This window comes from Vitis vinifera, chromosome 11 (assembly GCF_030704535.1).
Source record: "Vitis vinifera cultivar Pinot Noir 40024 chromosome 11, ASM3070453v1".
Classification (NCBI taxonomy): Eukaryota; Viridiplantae; Streptophyta; class Magnoliopsida; order Vitales; family Vitaceae; genus Vitis; species Vitis vinifera.
In genome coordinates, this window is record NC_081815.1 from 4,604,623 (window position 1) to 4,625,472 (window position 20,850).

At 35.1% G+C, this 20,850-nt stretch overlaps 2 protein-coding genes, 1 non-coding gene and 1 pseudogene across 3 annotated transcripts; 1 reads left to right on the plus strand and 3 right to left on the minus strand.

The window, feature by feature from the left end:
* Positions 1–998: 998 nt before the first annotated feature.
* TRNAR-CCU (transfer RNA arginine (anticodon CCU)) lies at positions 999–1,071 on the minus strand. Its single transcript has one exon. It is a non-coding gene; the product is annotated as a tRNA-Arg (tRNA).
* A 1,073-nt stretch (positions 1,072–2,144) lies between these two features.
* Positions 2,145–6,940, minus strand: LOC100249078 (heme oxygenase 1, chloroplastic). Its single transcript, XM_002285156.4, has 4 exons — positions 6,157–6,940; positions 3,238–3,461; positions 2,603–2,710; positions 2,145–2,418 (listed from the first exon to the last, which is right to left on the minus strand). The coding sequence occupies exons 1-4, from the start codon at positions 6,602–6,604 to the stop codon at positions 2,326–2,328; spliced, it is 873 nt and encodes a 290-aa protein (XP_002285192.1). The 5' UTR covers positions 6,605–6,940; the 3' UTR covers positions 2,145–2,325.
* Positions 6,941–8,514: 1,574 nt separating this feature from the next.
* On the minus strand, positions 8,515–9,680 carry LOC100854254 (peroxidase 25-like; annotated as a pseudogene).
* A 5,132-nt stretch (positions 9,681–14,812) lies between these two features.
* On the plus strand, positions 14,813–17,532 carry LOC109123367 (secreted RxLR effector protein 161-like). The gene is made up of 2 exons (XM_019222911.1): positions 14,813–15,224; positions 17,426–17,532. Exons 1-2 carry the CDS (start codon positions 14,813–14,815, stop codon positions 17,530–17,532), a joined length of 519 nt encoding a protein of 172 aa, XP_019078456.1.
* Positions 17,533–20,850: the final 3,318 nt, after the last annotated feature.

Sequence of the window (20,850 nt, forward strand, 5' to 3'; positions counted from 1 at the left end):
GTAGACCACTTCAATGGGCAGTTTAAAGCTGGTGGATTATGTTGGCTTTGCAGGTAACAAGATCAAATTGTTTTTATTTTAGTGCATTATACTGTGTTTTAAGCTAAAACTACAGCAATATAACATGATGTATATCTACAGTAATATAACCTCCACTCCCCAACTCCCTCTCTTCCCATTGGTGCCCCTGCTTTCAAGCTTTTGTATTTTGTTTGAAACAAATAGAGCCCCAGTGTCAGTGTTTTGTTATTGATATTTGAAACCTTTAAACTATTCACTTAGGTAGGGTTGCCCCATGGACCATGCCTTATCAATCTAAGCACATGCTAGATTCCTTTGGACAACTTCACATTTCAAAATCGCTATCCTGCTCTTTAGATGGAATGAAATTCATATATACATGTATAGAATACGTGTTGTTGACAACTTCAACGCTCCTCTTATATGTCAGTCTCTTCTTTTCACCCATGCGTTTCGACCGTCCCTTGTGCAAGCCATGGAGAGTGGGTGATATAGATATCTCATCCGTGCACCCATTACCCGATTCTCACCTAAAATTCTTGTTCCTTGCAGAGGCAGAAGGGAGATTTTATGTGGGGATTGCAATGGAGCAGGCTTTATTGGAGGATTCATGAGCACATTTGATGAGTAGTTCTATGGAACTGGAAGTTGAATATGTTGTAGTGGTCAGGAGGAGTGAGCATGTGGGTCAATTTGTGTTCAGCCTTGAGTGGTGTATCATGGATGAATCTGACATGTTTCTTAGCTTGAAATGTGATACTTTCCTTCATGGAGGAGCTAGATTCTTGCAGAATTTTTAGAAAGAGTAAACATGGTTTGTCTATTTTCTTCGTAACCTCCTAATTATGGTTTGAAGTTGTCTAGGCGCCAAGGTTTGCCGCATTGAAGGGTCAGCAATGGCAAACCTTAAGAGATTCCCAGAAATAGAAAAATAAAAAATAAAGATTACGAAACGAAATTAGTTCATTGAAAAATAACGCGCCAGGTAGGGGTCGAACCTACGACTTTCTGCTTAGGAAACAGACGCTCTATCCACTGAGCTACAGGCGCTATCTTGAAAGATGCAGCAATAAAATGTAGTATAAATAGTAATTAAATTATGGTAAACTAATAAATCATTGGCATTGTAGAGCTAAAGCAAAGTTTCAAATATGTTGTCAATTCATCAATATTTTAAGTAGGCATAATAATAGCTCTATGGGCAATGGGCATGGGTTTAAAGTGATATCTCACATCATTGCACTTGGTCCCCCTTCAAAAAACAAATTGATATGATATTTTCAAACCGACATAGAGCGATTATTCACCGCCTAAGCACAGTGACAAGTTGAAGGTCCAAAAGACAATCATGGTCTACAATATTTTAGAACTCCTTTGCAAAAATCACTTGATTGGCCAAAAAAAAGTTGACTATTACTCATATTAAAATTTATTTTATTATATAAAGTCTTTCAGGGTAAGGAAAAATTGTGGTGACATTATTTGCAGTGGAACCTTGAAATATTTGTGCTTCCCCTCCTATGGAAATGTGAGGTATTTCAAACCACATGTGTTAGCGCTGTCCAAAGTTGCATTGGAGTAAGAAAGTTTAAACCCACTGTACCAGAACCAAATTTCTTTGGTAAAACTTCCTAAATCTTTTGGAATATGTAACTTAACAAAGGATGTAATTTCCCTTGAATGGTACTCCCCCGGTTAATAGAAAGATTCAAACATGTTTAATGATGGACGACTAGAAACTCTAATAAAGTCGTAAAAATGACTAAAAATAGGCATATGGGTACTACAAATAGACGTAATACATTAATAATTATTGTGTAATGCATGGCTTGTTAGATGTTAAGTTTTGAACCTAAAGATTGAAGACCTATTCAAAAATAGTGATAAATTATTATTAAAAAACATTATATTTGAAGATTAAATATAGTTCGAAGGTTAAATTTTCCTATAAATATTACTAAATTTATATTTGAAGATTATTGTAACTCATTTTTCAATGGGATATATAGGCAATATGTTTCGTAGTCTCGTCCCATCAATAAAATAAAATAAAATTGTAGTAGGCTAGACATGATAACAACACTACCATCAGGAGAAACTTTGGCCCATGAAGACATCAGCAGTTTGGCCAAACTTCATATATCTATACTTATTCATATCTTAAACATTGTTCTGATAATGCACAACGTTAGAAACATGGAAAATGGAATTTCACAAAGGAGAGAGCCAATGTTTTGTGTATAGACAGTTAGGATTGGTGCCATTACTTACACCATATCACAATGCAACAATGCAATTTTTGAATCATGACAATATTAGACGCAGGATATCTCCTGAATACTTGAATGATTTCTCAGTTTCTTCCAGACAACGGTTCTTCTCCTCTCTCGTCCAACCCTGAGAAAAAAAACCCCATACAAGTATATTAGCTACACTGGGTAAACAAGAAATAGACTCAAGGAAAAGAAAAATATCTATATCAGATGTGAAGTTTACAGCTCAGAATCTACACAAGGTCAGATTGGTGAGAAATGTAGGGAGCTAAGAAAAGAATTTTAGAAGACACTACTCAGAAAATTACTTCAGCAACTTTGTTCAGCTTCTCTCTCACATTCTGCAGCAGCTGGGAAAGCTCCCCATCCCATTTGTAGAATTCTAACTCTTTGTTGTCTATTATCTTTTCAGCTACCTGTAGCAGAGAACAAAAAGAATTTCAGTACGCACATAAGGTCAATGTTGCCTCTGCATTCCCTTGAGAGAAATCATGAAGTCCATATGGATCAACCCTGCTATCTAAAGAGATGGGTAAAGGGCTCACAATAAATATTTTCTTTGGAGTACATCAAACAAAAGTGGGTATCCAGTGCATGAAAAAAGTTAGGTGTCATGTTCGAGAGTCATGCTAGTGCTAGAGGTCAGATTAAGAGTCAATTCTTCCCACTTTATTCAATCATATTAAAAAACTAAAAGGAATGTGTTCACGATGTAAAAAACTGGGATGCATTTTCAGGAACAGAGGAAAAAGAAAATCCTCAGACTTGCTTGGATACTTTTATCCAAACGAAGTTAGATATAAAGAAATATTTTTATGGACATGGAGATCAAACATCATGAGGTGAAAAACAATTGAAGTAAAAGAAGGGGTTATTTCAAGATATCATAAGCTCAACAAGGATATGTAATTTTACATACAAGTTTCATGTGGATATTGTTTACCTTTTTCCCAATCATTCGACCCCCAGCAGAGTGTGCAAAGTATATATTGTAAAAATGGCAAATGAATGCTTGAGGATCCTTCTCAGATAGTTCTTCAAGATAAAGTGCGTAAGTAACACCGGGAGAGGAAGGTTCAGGAATGGTGTGCCCTTGTTCTTTGAACCACTCCAAATCTTTTGCTAATTTTTCTGACCGTTCCAATCCTGTATTTCTGAACTCAGAATCTGTAGTAAAAAAGACATGAATGTTTAAGATTTTTAGTTCCATCATACTAATCCACAGAAAATAGGGTGCTCTATGCTATAAGCATGTCTTGCGCAAACACAAAGACATGGCATACAAAGGACGATTCAAACTCAAGGCTGCTCATCTAGAGAGATCATAATAGCATTCTCAAAATATTGGTGCAATCTAATGTACATCTACTATGAACATCAGGATTGCAGAGAATATTCACCAGAAAAAAAATGTCCCTATTACAATTAACAATCCTAAAAGAAAATCTAATAAGCAAGCATTATCACAGATAGAGTTAGCAATAGGTCAGAGTCAGTATGGGTCATGTTCAATGGCACCAAAACTGCTCAACTTGAAGCCAATCCATGTATGATTGAAATGAGATGATCTCAACTTATATGGCATTGATTAATCAGGAGGTAAACCCAAGCAGCCTGTTATCTTCAACATTAAAAGGAATTTTTTAGGCTGATCACATCCAAGAGACCAAGCAAGTACCCAAAATGCATTACCGATTTGCTAAATAAACATATCAAAGTCAAACCTTCCATTGCAAATGGTTTATAATATCACTCTACATGTTATTTTTTTATTTACATTGAAACAATTTAATATGGAATTCTAGCCTCCTGCTTGAAGCAACACTTCAGCCATTTGGCATTAATTTTCTTTTTTTTTTTTTTTTTTTGGACAAATTAATTAAAATCATCCTCCAAAACCAAGTTTTCTCTTCAAGTCATAGACTTTGCCAATGGAGAGAAACAATACCAGTATTGTTAAGGAAAAAAGAAACAAGAAAATCATTGTTAAGTCACTGTAATGGATCATGATATTAAATTAACAATTGGAATCGTACATGTATGCATCTATTTAAGAATGAAATTCATGCAAAATACAACTATGAAAACTAACTCATAAAAAGATGCTAAAGAACTTCAATCCAAATATGCAAAAGCTAAGTCTCTTCCCTCATTAAAATGCAACATGGAAAAGAACCAGGTCACTGGAAACATAAAAGAAGGTTCTCTTGGGCCATATTCTAGTTTGAAAAATATTAAGATTCATCATCAATAAATAGTTTTATTTTAAAAGCGATCATTAGCACAAAGATCCATGAAAAATAAAGAGCTCAAAATCCCTGATGAATAATTTGACTTAGAAACCAAATGGTTATACCTCTGGACCTAATAGCAAAAACAAGAACTAAAGCCCTACAAACTACAATTAGATGCATTAAATTAGTCAAACAAGAGTGACATCTAAAAATGCATACAATAAGCTATTTTAATCTTCGAGTTCCTCACTACCCTGGGCTAGGCCTTAATCATAAGGCTCCAAGGGGAAACACTTTACCATTAGACATACCACTATTTAGTGGACCTGGTTACCCAGCTCTTGCACTGTTCCCATTCATGAGAAACTTTCAGCACTCGCTTTGTTTTCCAATTTTAGCTTCCTTGTGCTCTGAAATTCTTTATTTTTATTATTAATACAAACAAAAAAGAGCTCCGGTCTTCCCTGTGTTCTCAAACTTGTTCAAAGGGCTCTGTTACCCCCCTGTCCTCTCACCCAATGTGGTGAGCACCACAGAAGTAGAGGACTTTGTATTTGATACCTATCAGTATCTCAGAGGGGCTTCTATACCAAAAGCAGATAAAGTTAAGCCCGTATATTTTTGTAGGTTCATCTGAGCAATTGCTCTTTCCCTGTGGTGATTTCACTTTAAGGGGTTGATTCACAAGAACAACCTTAAAGAATAGTACAAGGGTTGCATTTTCACATCCATGGAATTCAGGATCCATTGTGATATAAAGTTACAGATATCTGAAACTGCAAATAGGATCATTGACCATAATGGTTGCTAGCCTACAAATGGAGATGAAAACTGATAATTTAATTTTAAGGGAACCTAAAATTGATTAAACATCCTCAATTGCAGAGACAACTCACATATTTTCCCATTGCCTCAATCATGGTTATGGATTTCTAGCTTCAAATGCTATGCAAATCAAAGGAAAGCAAATTTGAGTTCAAAGTTGCCTATTGAAGGGGTGCAGCCCAAGTACACAGGAGGTATACAATTGCACAATGGCAAGAACATCCAGCTTAAACCTACCTAAGAAGTTGTTGAAATAAAAGATAAAAAATAAAAATAAAAATAAGAGTACAATCCCAAACAAGATTAAACCAAGAGTACAGAGTAAGAGAAAACAGTTTTCTCATCCTCACCTTGGGTAAATTATAGGCTCAAAAAAGAATCCACATCCTCCAGGACTTAAAATGAACTCATAATCAAGCATACATAAAACCAAGACTCGTATTTTAGATAACTAAGACAATAGGTTATAATCATTCACTAATGCCAAAATACAAAATAAGATGCAGACTGCATTTGCAAATTAACTGTCTCTACACTCTACAGATGCAGCCAATACAGCTCAGAACTAGCCTGGAAACAAAACTGACCCAACCCAAACCCCTCCTTTCCCTTTTCCACAACGCACACTCAAACTAAATGCTTCTCTATCCTCTTTGGATAGTAAAGTGAATCCCACATAAAAAGGGAGGGGGGGGGGGGGGGGGGGGGGAGGGGAAATGCCATCCAGAAGAAATCAAAGGAAACAACAACAGAGTTCACAAACCCAAAAACAAACATTCAGGAAATCTTAAATACCAACTTACAGGAATCAAAAGCAGCCTTCTGAACAATCCCCTCGAGCGTATCGTAGACCAACTTGCTGTCCACAAGAAACCTCAAGTACCCATCAATGGACGGCTCCCATTTGGCCACCGGCTGTCCCTGAGGCTCCTTCTCCCCCTCCTTTGCCTGATCCCTTGTGTGCAATTTCATGGCCACAAACCTCATCTCCTCCACAAATCCCTTCGCCTCACCCGGGTACCGCTTCTTCGGCTTCTCCGCAGTGGTTGCAGACACAACAAGACTCTTGGGTGCCATTTCCAAAACTCCACCACGTCTTGCAGGGACAGAGCCGTGTCTCCTCAAAGCCCTGAAGCGAAAACTAGGGCTCCTAAGAGAAACGGGTGGGAAGCTTGCGTGTAGGGCTGGTGACTTGAATTGGGGTTTATCCAAAACGGACTGGGATTGAGAAACGGGGGTCAGCGAAGCCATTTTTAAAAGAAATTTTAAGAAAAACAATATAGCCTTCGCAGGGAGAGAACGTAAGGAGCTTTTAGAGAGAGAAAACGGTAGTTGGCTTGCAGTAGCGTTTCAAGTAGTCTTGAAGACAAAGCGATTGACTAAACAAAGAGTGAGACGTTGATTGGTGCGTGGGTGTATCGTGTATGTATGGGTCTTCCTCCTCTGCCTATCTTCAATCCTCCATTGATGCAAGATGGGCCGCTTCGCTTCTGTTAGTGCATTATTTATTTATTTCCAATCTTTCATGGGTACGACGTACGACGTCGTTTTTGTCTCCGCATTGATTGGCGGTGTGGGGCGACGAATCAGATAAGAGTGAGACGACGTCGTTTTCCCGTTTTCCCCTTCACCATCTCCTTTTTTAATATTTGTATGGTTTTGCCTTGTTCGACATGTTTGCCGCCCACAGGCTGTAGTGGCAGAAACATTACCCTAAAAAGCAGAAAAAGGCGATGGCAGGGTACCAACTATTTACAAACCACTTGCTATTACAAAATTTTTCTTTCTAAAAATACCAATAAAGTTGTCCTTGTATGTTTTAATTTCAAGTTAGCATACGTGTCTCCCAATATGTTGTAAGGCATTGTACAACCAATACTATTACACTTCCAAAGCACGTTTATTAATTTAATAATTTAATTTAAATTATTAATTATATTAAATATATTTAATGAAAATAACTTAATATCATAAGGGCCGATAAAAATAGTCTTAATTGTTGATTTTCTTTCACATCCTATTTATTTCTTATAACCTCGTTACTTAACATGAAAGGAAAAGAAAGTAAATATGTCAATTTATTAATTTAAAATATATGTATATATATATATATAAAGAAATTTTATTATTTAAAATAAAAATTATATAATAAATTCTAAATTACCAACTTAAGAAATTAATAGGTATTAAACTTTATAAAAAGACTGTGTTGAAAAATGATCAAGAAAAATATCATATTAAATGTAAAATATTTTAATTTATTTGCATATTTTATTTTCTATAAATCCAATATATATTTAATTCAAATTAGTATAAAATTTATTCGATTTCAAGTCAACGTACGTAAGAAAAAATCATCCAAAATATAAGAAATTATAAACGAGATACTTTCTTAAATAAAATATTTTCTTTTCATGATACAAATGCAAAATACGATACATATTTAATTTCAAATGGTATTTGTCAACTTACATTTTCTTTTCATAATCAAGTAGAATGTTTAATTTAAAATTGCTGATAAATTCTAGCTTCATTTTTATAAATGGGTAGGGTTTAATTGAATATATTAAAGACAAGAAATCGAATTAATCTTGAATATTGTTTTCGTATGTGTCCAATTTCTTGATATATAAGAAATTGAACATGTGGGGTAAAGTTCAATGGGGCAGTCACGAGGCAAGATTCCCTGAGTCGATTCAATAATAGAGAAATGATGAAGCAGTACTGCAATTTTCAGAAGCCATGAATGAATGGGACACAAGCTTCAATTTAGAAATGGGGTCATTTTCAATGGGGCTGTTATTGCGTGAAGCTTTGGTGCTTCCAATTGGCTCCAAACCCAAGTCACAACTCAAAACTCAAGCTCCTCAAGCTCCTGAAGCAAGTGATTTTTGTCAAAAGATAATAAATAAAGATTTTTTGTGCTTATGAAAACATTTGATCACATTTGTTGTTACTATAATTTTCTCGACAAAAATACAAATTTTGTAACAATATTTTTAGATTTCGTAAATATCGATCACATTTAGTAACTCTAATATATTTTTATTTTTATTTAAAAAAAAAAAATACTATGGAGTATGGACTGGACACTGGAAAATGCACCTACTTTTATTAATAGAAAGCGGAAAAGGATATCCATGACTGCATGCTTGTTATTATATGGAAGTGGGCGAGTCAGGGCTCCCATTTGGCCTGGTCATGGCTCCTATGGCATACATCATATGTATATACTATATACTATTACCTTTTAATATTCTATTTCATTTGATTCGATGGATTGATTGAACCTTGAGCATGTCTTTCGAATTTGTCCTTGAGTACCAGTCTTAACCTCGATGCTACTCATTTTAATCATGAATTTTGGAAACTCAATAAAATCTAAGCCCCAGTAAGCCTCTTCCGTTACCAACATAATTCTTAACGATTCTCTGGGTTTCGCTATCTCCAAAAAGCCTTTGGTCCGACTCTAGGACTCCATTCCCATCCCGCACATTCTTGAAGAAACTGACATCGAATTTGAACTGGCTATCTTTATCCGGCGGCACCCCCCTTTTGGAGACATTGCCACCAACATCAGGACAAAGGGCTCGCAGCTGAGCCAGGAAAGCTTGGTTTATTGTTGGGTCTACATTTCCCTTTGCCGTGAAGTTGTAGAGACGGTATTGGAAGGACGAACAGTCCGTTAGTCCAATGGTGTGTGCCCCTGCACAAACATATATTCTGAACCAAATATGCATATATGCCATCTAATTATCAAACTTTTTTTTTTGTGGATAAATAAGAGAAAAAGAAAATATATACCAACTAGTGTTATAAGGTCATGATTGTTGAGGCCTTTAGTAACAAACTTCTCTCTTATGACATGAATAGAATCAGTAGGAACAAGTAAGTAGGGGCATTCGGGGATACTCTAAGTGTTTAGCTAGGTTGGCAATTCCGGACAAAATTCATAAGTGTCCCCTAACTCGGCTTTCCAATTCCTATTTGGAGTACTTGACTTTGAAGACTAAAACTTTGCTAAGAGGCCAAAGTATGTAGCCGAGTGTGTGGTGATTGAATGTGAATCAACTCGGTTTTTAATCTTTAAATGTGTTAGAAAGTTGGGAAAATGGTTTTAAGTGCAAAACTTTCATTCCCCTGTTTTTGGATCGATCCAGGTGCAGGGGTGGATCGATCGAACTAATTTTTTTTTTTTTTTTGATCAAATCTCAACCATTAGATTAAGGGTTTCTTTTTACACTTAAAAAACAATCTTCTCTCATTTTTTTGGGGGGGTGACAACAGAAAACTTGGAGAGAGCAGTCACACTCCTTGTGTTCTTCATTTTCTCATTTTGTTTTCCTAATTTGGGGTTTTTTATTGCAAAGAAAATCCACTTCTCTTAATGTTTTCCAAACTAGTTTTTAATGGATTTTCTTGAGTAATAAATGGGTTGATTCATTCCTTCATTCACATCTCAATCTCATTCTATTTGGGTTTGGGTACATACCCATTTTCTTCTTGTGTGAATTCAAGAAGAGATCAGGATTGAGCTTGGTGCGGACTCCAAGTGTGCTCCGAAAGAAGAAGGTGAGAAGCTGAAAATGAAGGTACTAGTCAAGTAGTCCGGGAAGGATTGGTTAGCTTGAGTTAGGTAAAACCTTGTACTCAGTTTTTATTATTCATAGTGGAGTTTTTCAATCGATGATAGGCCCGTGGTTTCTTATCTCTTCGGAGGTTTTCCACGTTAAAATCCGGTGTTCATTGTCTCTTTCTGTTACTCTGCACTTTGATTTATTTTCTGTTTTTGATATCATTGATTACTTGGGCATACTTGTTGAATGGAATAAATATGAAGTGATCTAAGTGTGATGATCCATTGAATTTCTTTAATAATTATGAGTTGAGAAGATGATTGTTCTTTTGATTTATTTTTAAGGAGTGTTGAAGCATTTGCATGTGTTTTGCATTAATAAATTGTTGGGAGAGTGTTGATGCATACATTCTTGCTTGTGGATGTTATGCTTTGTTGAAAAATTGTTAGAAGAAAAGTTTCTTGACTTTGAGATAGTCTAAGGTTAGGTAATCTTTGTTGGAAGAATTTTTAAATTGTTCTACAACACCTATTCACCCCCCCCCCCCCCCCCCCTCTCACCCTTTAGGTATAATCGATTATTGAGATTTACATTTTCAATTGGTATCAAAACAGGTTTTTAAAGGAAAAATCATTTTCGGTTCTTAAATCTCAATCATGGAACCTCATCAAGAGGGAGCTTCCATTGGGAGACCACTATTTTTAACCGGCGAAAATTATTCTCATTGGAAAGTGATAATGCAATATTTTCTCAAAATGCAAAGTGAAAAAGTTTGGAATGTCGTTGAATTTGGTTGGTCTCCACCTAAGGTGTTGGATAGAGAATGAAAACCAACTAATGTTATCAAGCCTAAGTTGAAATGGGATAGAGGTGATAATGAAGCTAGTGAAAACAATGCTAGAGCCATGTATTCCATCTTTAATGTCATTAGCACGGATGAATTCCGTAGGATAGCCACATGTACTTCGGCTAAGGAGGCTTGGGATATCCTCCAAGTGACTCATGAAGGCACTAATGTTGTGAAAGTGTCCAAACTTCACATGTTGACCTCTAGGTTTGAGACAATTAGGATAGAGGATCATGAGAACTTTGGAGAGTTCCATGCAAAACTGATAGACATTGTGAATTCTAGCTTTAATCTAGGTGAGCCCATCCCTAATTCCAAAGTGGTTAGAAAAATTCTAAGATCTTTTCCGGAGAGATTTAAAGCAAAAGTCATTGCCATTGAAGAGTCCAAGGATGTGGATTCCTTGAAAGTGGATGAACTTGTGGGTTCACTCCAAACCTTTGAAATGACTCTTGGATCACCTAGGAAATCAAAGGGCATTGCCTTGAATGCCATTAAAGAGGAGTCCTTAGGTTCCGAAGGTGAGGGTAATGAGAAAATGTCGGATGGAGAGGTTGCTAGATTTGCTAGAAAATTCAAAAAATACATGAAGTTCAAGAAATATAAGAAGAAGTCCAAGGAAGAGGCTAAAAAATGGAATAATTCAATGGGAAAATCAAATGTCAAAGACAAAAAGAAAGACAAGAGTGTCAAAAAGGACCTTGAGGTTGAATGCTTCAAGTGTAGGGAAAAGGGGCACTATGCCACTGAATGTCTCTCAAAGAAAAAAAGGAAAGAAATCCATGCAAGTCACTTGGAGTGACACAGAATCATGTCAATCTAGTGAAAAATAATTCAATGCCAATGAGGAATGCACTAATTTCACAGCCTTTATGGCAAGTGTCATTAATGAACCACTAAAAAAGGAGGCACTTAGTGAGTTTTGTGAGTCAAGTGACTCCAATGGTGATGAGATGAGTTTTGAATCTGCATATGAGACTTTGTACAAGGAGTGCTTAAGTCTCAAATAGGAACAAGTTGAGTGGAAGGCTTCTAAAAGGAGTTTAATCAATGAGATTAAAACTCTAAAGGGAGAGAAAAAAATCTTTGCTAGATAAGATTGCCTTTCTTGAGGGCGAACACTTTGACATGAAGAAAATGTGTGATGAATTGAAGAGTGAAAATCAAGTGTTTAAGAATGAGTTGAGTCTTAGGAAAGAAAAGTCACATCCTAGCTCTAAAAGACTTAGTGATTTGATCAATTTAGGGAGGAAATCATTTGATAAAAGAGGCTTAGGTTTTGTTGATGAAGCTACCACTCTAAGTAGTGGTAAAACAATTTTTTTCAAGTCTTATGAAGGAGTGGTCCCTAAGAAAATTCCTCTAAAACTAAAACTTCATTGCACTCATTGCACTAAAATGGGACACACCATTGATAGATGTTATGCTAGGATGTTTGAGAGTTTCCAAAGAAAGTTGACCAACTTAATGAATGAATAATTCACTTTGAGAAATAGGTTGTTACAAGGAGGCAAGAGAGTGTTCAAGAGGGATTCAAATGTCCCTCATTATAGTGGCTTCCAAGGAAGCACTTCAAATGGAATGACCAAAGTCACAAATGTAAAACAAATATGGGTGAAAAAGAATGAGCTTAATTGCCTTGTTGTTCACATTGCACTTAGAGCTAGTGAGTCACACTCATGGTACTTTAATAACGGTTATTCACGTCATATGACAGGTAATAGATCATTCTTCACTAATTTCACTGAATTTGATGGAGGAAATGTGACTTTTGGTGATGGCAATGTGGCTAGTGTGAAAGGGAAAGACACAATTTGTGTTCCCGGGACCTCTAACCTTGAAGAGGTTTTGTATGTGGAATGATTGAAAGCTAACTTGATTAGCATTAGTCAAATATGTGACAAGAAATTCAATGTTCAATTTTCAGAAAATTTATGTAAAGTGTTTGATTTGAAGGAAAATTGTGTGATGATTGGTTTGAGAACTTCTGATAATTGTTATGTTGTTTGTCAAAATCCTTCTACCTCTTCTTCTTCTTCTCTTGTGTGTGGTAGTTCAAAAATCGAATCAATCGATTTGTGACACCGTAGGTTGGGTCATTTAAACTACCATGACTTGATGAAGGTTGCTAATAATGAAGTCATCAAAGGGATTCATAATTTTGGAAAACCCTCTAATCTTATTTGTGGTCCTTGTCAAAAGAGAAAACAAACAAGGAGTACACATAAGAGAGTTAATGAAATTTTGACCTCTAAACCTTTAGAACTCTTACATATGGACCTCATAGGACCAATGAGAACTAAGAGTTTAAGGGGCAAGAAATACATTTTGGTGATGGTTGATGACTATTCTAGGTATGCATGGGTTGCATTCCTAAGAGATAAGAGTGAGGCATTCATAAATTTCAAGGACATTGGTTTGAAAATTCAAAATGAAAAAAGGTATCCCATTGAAAGAATTAGGAGTGATAGGGGGAGAAAATTTGACAATTATGATTTTTTAGAATTTTGTCATTCTCTAGAAATCAAACATGAGTTTTCCGTTCCTAGAACACCTCAACAAAATGGGGTAGTTGAGAAAAAAAATTGTGTTCTTCAAGAAATGGCCCGAACAATGCTAAATCAACATGAACTCCCTACACATTTTTGGGCTAAAGCCATCAACACCGCTTGCTATACTTCCAATAAAACTCACATGCGTCCTCATACTAGGAAGACTTGTTATGAGCTGTGGAAAAGTAAGAAACCCAGTGTGAAATACTTTAGGGTGTTTAGAAGTAGATGTTATCTCTTGAAAGATCATGAAAATCTTGGAAAGTTTGAATCCAAGAGTGAAGAAGGGATATTCTTAGGATATTCCTCCAAAAGTCGGGCATATAGAGTATACATTTTGAGTTCAAAATGTATGGTGGAATCAATCAATGTGATTGTGGATGATCTAGGATCAAGGTCAAGAGAGTGTGATGAAGATAGAATTGATGTGTCAAAAGATATTGAAGTGATTGAAGAAAAATCTGAAGATGAAAAGTTAAGTGAAGATGAAGAAAAGAAAGAAGAGCAAGGAAAGAAAGGAGATAGAGGGAGAATTGAGTCATCAAAGAAAAATAAGTCAATGGTACCTAAGAACCATCCTTTGAGCAATGTGATTGGGAACTATGAGGATATCATGGTAACAAGGAGACAATCCAAGCTAAATGAGGTAAACTATGTTTTCTATACCTCCCAAATTGAACCAAAAAATGTTGAAGAAGCCTTGAATGATGAAGCTTGGGTAGAGGCTCTTCATGAAGAGCTAAATCAATTTTCTAGAAATGATGTTTGGTTCTTAGTGCCTAGACCAAAAGATGTGAATGTCATTGGAACAAAATGGATTTTCAAAAATAAGATGGATGAAAATGGTGTGATTATGAGAAATAAAGCTAAGTTAGTTGCTCAAGGATTCAAGCAAATTGAGGGAATTGATTTTGATGAAACTTTTGCTCCAGTTGCAAGACTTGAATCCATTTGCATACTCTTAGTTGTAGCTTGTGTATGGAAATTTAAATTGTTTCAAATGGATGTCAAGAGTGCCTTTATAAATGGGATCTTCAATGAAGAAGTGTATGTGGAGCAACCCAAAGGGTTTCAAGACCCTAGGTATCCAAATCATGTCTATAGACTTAGAAAAGCTCTCTATAGTTTAAAGCAAGCTCCTAGAGCTTGGCATGAAAGACTCACATCATATCTTCTTAAGAAAGGATTCATGAGAAGGGGAGTTGATCGAACATTGTTCATTAGAAGAAATGATGAAGTGTTATTGGTAGCACAAATCTATGTGGGTGACATAGTGTTTGGCTCTACCTTTAGTGAGTGCGCTTTAGATTTTGCCAAAGAGATGAAAAGTGAGTTTGAGATGAGCATGGTAGGAGAATTGACCTATTTTCTTGGTTTCCGAGTGAAACAACTCAAGGATGGGATTTTCCTATCCCAATCCAAGTAGGCAAGGGAACTTGTCAAAAAGTTTAGGCTTGAGTCAACTAAACATTTTAGGACACCAATGCCTACCAACCTAAAGCTAAGTAAGGATGAATCCGGGAAAGGGGTAGATGAAACATTGTATAGGAGCATGATTGGTAGCCTCTTGTACCTCACTGCTAGTAGACTAGACATAACTTTTAGTGTTGGAGTGTGTGCTAGGTATCAGGCATGTCCTAAGGAATCTCATCTCATAGCTCTTAAGCGTATCATTAGGTACATTGCTGGTACTTTAGAGTTGGGTCTTTGGTATCCATTTGACACTCATTCTGATGTAGCTTGCTACACTGATGCCGATTGGGCTGGAAATGTGGATGATAGGAAAAACACTTCAGGTGGTTGTTTCTATATTGGAAATTGCTTGGTTGTTTGGATGAGTAAGAAGCAAAACTCTATTTCGCTTTCCATAGCTGAAGCGGAATACATTGCTACCGGTAGTTGTTGTTCTCAGCTTTTGTGGATCAAACAAATATTGAGAGACTATAGAATAGATCAAGGAACCATCGTAGTGTTTTGTGACAATACTAGTGTAATCAACATCTCTAAGAACCCTGTTCTACACTCTAGAATAAAACACATTGACATTAAACATCACTTCATTTGTGACTTAGTTGAAGACAAAGTGGTGTTATTGGAATATGTTCCAACTGAGGGTCAAATTGTTGATATTCTCATTAAACCTTTGGATGTGTCTAGGTTTGAATCACTTAGAAAGTCCATAGGTTTATGCACAGTCAATTGACTTCCTCTAGAACTTGTCTAGGACACCTTCTTGCATATCCTTGAGTCCTAATTGTCTTTCTAAGTTCCTAACTTTAATCAAGTTGATGTTTTTTTTTTGTTTTGGTTCAATCTTTTCTTCATTTTTCATAAATTTTCAACATTTGTTGAGTTCATGAGAGTGACATGCTTACACCTTTTTTTAAGAGTTAAATTGACTCTTAATGATCTTAAAAGCTTCAAGATGTTTTTATCTCCATGGCTTGATTGATAAACATGATATTGAATCCTTGCTATTTTGATTTGATTAGATAAACCTCAAAGGGTTAGCTTCATTTCTTTTAAGTGAGTAACAGCTCATGGTTGAACCTTGTGATTACATAAATTATGAGTAACGTTCTTTATGGTCTAAATGCAAACTTATGTTTATCTAATGAGCATTAAAAAGTGAGTAAAGTCATCCAGAATATCCTTGAGTGTTTAAGATTATTTTTCCTTGATTGTTTGCCCTCTCTTTGAAATTAAAAAAAAAATGAAAGAAAAATATTAAGTTTCCTAGAATGGTTATGGCTCCTTGGCAATGTTTCAAGAGTTAAAAAGCCTCCATTGCAAGAGTGGGTCATCCTTTATGTTGTTATGTTGTAAAGGCCACCTTAGTGATCCTCAAATTAAAAAAAAAAAAAAAAAAAATTGATCCTAAGAGTGAAGCTCATGTTTGTGAAATCATTTCAATGCTCAATGTGAAAAACAAATGTCGTATGAATTTTTTTTGGGATGTGAATAAGTCGTGTTAAATAGAAATCTAGCCAAGAGATGTGCAAATTGACTTCTTTGAATATTATCTTGAATTTCTCTAGGAAGGAAGTGTGTCTTGAAAATGATTTTTTGCTTTTTGGGTGGATATAGGTTTATAAGTGGAAAGAAATTAACATACTCACTATTTTATGGTGTCATGAGTAAGTCTTCTTTGAGCTTAAACTTCCCTGTTAGAATGTTGATAATCATTTGTTTTTTACCTATTCATTTAATAAATTTGGAAGGTTCTTCAATGTTTATGTTTATTAATTTTGTCTAAAGTTAAGCTCTTGGTAGCATTCTTGTTCAATATGAATCAATTCTAACTCATTGATTGAAAGATAAGTATGTCATCCTATTGAATCTTAGCTATGGTGAATCAAATTTTCAATTTTTGGAAAGCTTGTTGGTTTTCTTGTGTTTTTATTGTAAATTTTTGCCTAAGTCATTTTTCAGTAGGATGTCAATCGATCTGCTGAATTTGTGGATCGATCCACTGTGTGCACAGTCTTATGACCGAGAGTACTTGAACGAAATGTGGATTGATCCACCAAGATCGATACCACTTGACTCCAATACTTAGGAATTTTTTGTGAAAAGTTTCCTGCAGTTGCACAATTTTTTTCTTTCACCGAGAGCTCTTGAACGATGTGTGGATTGATCTACCAAGATCAATACTACTTATGCATTTGTGAAAAATTCCATTTTTGCCCTCATTTGGTTCAACTCCTTTGGTTTAATGAATCAAGGGTATTTTTGTAATTTTTTATAATAAAAAAAAAAAACTCAAAGTCCTTAAACATTTTTTTTTGTTTTGTGTGAAAATTTCCAATTGTGTCCCCATCTGGTTATACTCATGGGTTAAATGGATGAGGGGCATTTTTGTAATTAAAAAAAATTGAAATATCAAAAACCCCAAATCTGGTTAATCTTCTCATTTCTTTCCAAGCCTTAAGGTTTTCATTCTAGAGAAGAACCCTTCGTCTCTACACTGTCACCGTCGTTTTGTTCGATCCGACCATTCTCACCGGAAATCTTTGCCGTGTATAGCTCTCATTCTCATTCCCGTCTGCTGCCAGTGTTTTAGCACATCCAGTTTTGTCTGCTACTGGTGTTTCAGCACATCCAGCTTCGTCTACTGCTGGTGATTCAGCACCTACGGTCAGTCGATTCTCCTTTATTTCCAGCAGTCAGTCGGTTCTCGTCTGGTTCAGTCTGCTACCGTGATTCGGTGTACAGTCAGCTCGTCTCATCTAGTTTTTTTTTTTTCTCTATTTGTCGCCGACCTGCATTTCCATTTTTCTACTGGCATTTTCTCCTGTGTTAGTTGACCTTCATTCTTGCTTTTCTTGTCAACTGATCTCTATATCTTCCCCGTCACAGGATCGCTGATCTGGTAGCCCTTGGTCTTCTGTGTACAGGTTGGTTCTTCTTTCACTAGTGTTGTTGGTTAGTTTTTGTGTGAGATTTTCTCACAGTAGGCTGTTTGAGTGGGTTGTTTGGGAACTATGCCTCCAAAAGGTCGTAGAAGCAAAGTCCCTATTAAAGGGTCATCCTCTGGAACCTCAAAAGGTGCTTGATATGAGAATTTACCCGTCATTCCTTCTATCCAACCTCCCAGTATTCCCAAGGCTCCTGCAAAAACTTCCATTGATGGGATTCCTTTCAATGCTTTCCCGACAAAGTTCTGTAGAGACCAGTACACCAAGGTTTATCGTCAGAGGTCTCTTGTTCTTGAGAGACAACTTCATCTAGAATATTTTCTCGACATATTCGACAAATCATATCGAATATGTGCCATTAGAGCACATATTTTGGCTCCAATCAGACACCCTCCATTGTCCATTCATTAGTTTTTTTTTTTTTTCTTATCAATTTAAAAAAGATAATAAAAAGAAAAAAGAAAAAAAAATGAATAATCTAAAGTAGTATAAAGTGTACACTCATATCTTCCTTGTATTATCAAAGGCATGTCGTATAGAATTTGAACACTTTGGATTTGGATCAAAGATGTGTCAAACTCATACCTAACAATTACGTTAAACCTTATAAATTAATTTAATTATGTTTCTCAAATTATTGGGCTTGGGATCAGATTTGGCCTAAAACTTATATTCTCAACCTAAAGTCTGTCTGCTATTGCAAGGTGGCCTAAGCTCCGCCCACTTTCACATCAACCGATCTAGAATACAAAGGCAGTATATGAAAGAATCTATTGTTTGTGACCTTGGCCTTATCTATGTCTTCAAATGGCCATAACTGTTTTATTTTAGCTCCAATTTGTACACTATTTGAAGTGTTGGACTCCTAACCTCTTGATCTTCGAAACGATATAAGTATGTCTGAAATAGACTTCGAAAAGTGCTCTAAATTTATCCTCGAATTCAAAGTATATGTTACCACCAGATTTTGAGTTATAAATTTCCATGCAGTTGAATCTTTCTTCATGTCTCATTTATTATGTTTTCTTGTCTTCTTTCTTACTCCATAATGGTCATTTCTCATCTTTCAAACTCTTGATATCCTCATCTTGCCTTTCCTCATGGTTCATGAGTTTTGATTCGCTTATTTCCTCATTTAACCCTTTCTTGATCTTTCAAAATTAAAGTGATTCAACTTATACTCTTTTCATCCTTTAAACCAGAGATAAATCTCCAAAATATAAGTTAAACTCATGGATAGGGTCTTAGCATCAATTTAGGTCAAGTTAGGTGATTTGAGTGTCATTTGGTGCACAAATCATATCGAATATGTGCCATTAGAGCACATATTTTGGCTCTAATCAGACACCCTCCATTGTCCATTCACTAGTTTTATCATTTTTTTTCCTTATCAATTTAAAAAAATATAATAAAAAGAAAAAAGAAAAAAAAAAAGGAATAATCTAAAGTAGTATAAAGTGTACACTCATATCTTCCTTATATTATCCAGGTCATGTTGTATAGAATTTGAACACTTTGGATTTGGATCTAAGATGTGTCAAACTCACACCTAACAATTAGGTTAAACCTTGTAAATTAATTCAATTATGTTTCTCAAATTATTAGGCTTGGGGTCAGATTTGGCCTAAAACTTATATTCTCAACCTAAAGTCTGCCTGCCATTGCAAGGTGGCCTAAGCTCCGCCTATTTGCACATCAACCGATCTAGAATACAAAGGTAGGATATGAAAGAATCTATTGTTTGTGACCTTGGCCCATCCAATATTATTCTTATTTCTTTATGGTTTTATTATTTAAAAAATAATAAGTTGATAAGGATAAAAAATGATTAAATTTTAAATGAAGAAAAACTGGTGTTTGTTGGTAATTCAATTTAAGGCAAGATTTCCAATTGTCTAAATTAGTAGAATAAATTAACAATTCTAATTTATACTATATATATATACACTATCTGTCCATTATGTGGAATGAGATGAGTCAATAATCCATTTATGTTCCTGCCTTAAAGCTCTTAAAACTTCTTCTTTCTTTTGTTTTTTAAATTATATTTTGAATCTCTGCCCAAATCGATGTCATAAACCTAACTCAAATCAATGGTGAACTCCTTCATCTCCTCATCATTTCATTATTTTTACAGTAAAATCTTTACAGTTAAAAGAATTGTTGAAAAGTATTTCAAATTCTTAACTAATATATATTCAATTTTGTAAATAATATTACATAAAATATTTCCTAAATTGATATATTATTATAATATTATATTTTATAATAGAATAAGGAAAATTATTTGGAATATCTCCATGTTTTAGGTCACAAGGGGAAAAATATTATGAGATGGACTTATAAAAATTATATGAAGTAGATAGAGATGTAAGGAAGCATAAGAGATACATGGAGGAGCAAGGAACTTATTAAATGTGTTTAAGGTATGGATACAAAGAGTGGGAAAACATGGAATGTTTTAGGAACTCAATAGTTGTATCCGGTTTCTATTCTTTGTAATATTAATTCTTTATTTTATAGTGCAATCAAATGATTCTTTTTCATCTGTAAATGTAGGTATGGTTGGTTAAACAATGTTAAAACTCTAAATATCAATGTGTTGATTGTTTTATTTTTATATTATTGAATTAACATTATTTGCATTAAAGCTTTGCTGGTACAATAAATTAGTATCAAAGCTTTCGGTGAAGATTTGTGGAAGAACCAAGGATAATAAAGCACACAAAACGATTAAAATTCTATTGTGGATTATTTTATCTACCTTGTCTACCTTTGTGTGAACTAATTTATCTTTGCGTTCTTAAATTAATGTTACTTACATTAAAGATATAACAAACTAGTATAGAGTTTTGATTGAAGATTTGTGGAAGAGTCAAGGAGAATACAACACATAAAATTATTCAAGGATAATAGAGCACACAAGATGATTAAAAGTTTAATCATTTTGTGAGCTTTATTCTCCTTAGCTCTTCTACAAACCTTCAACCAAAGGTGTAATACCAATTTGTTGTGTGAATGGAAATTTTAATGTAAATAATGTTAATTTAAGAAAATAAAGATAAAATAATCCATATAAAGGTAAACAATGTTTTAACGCGAT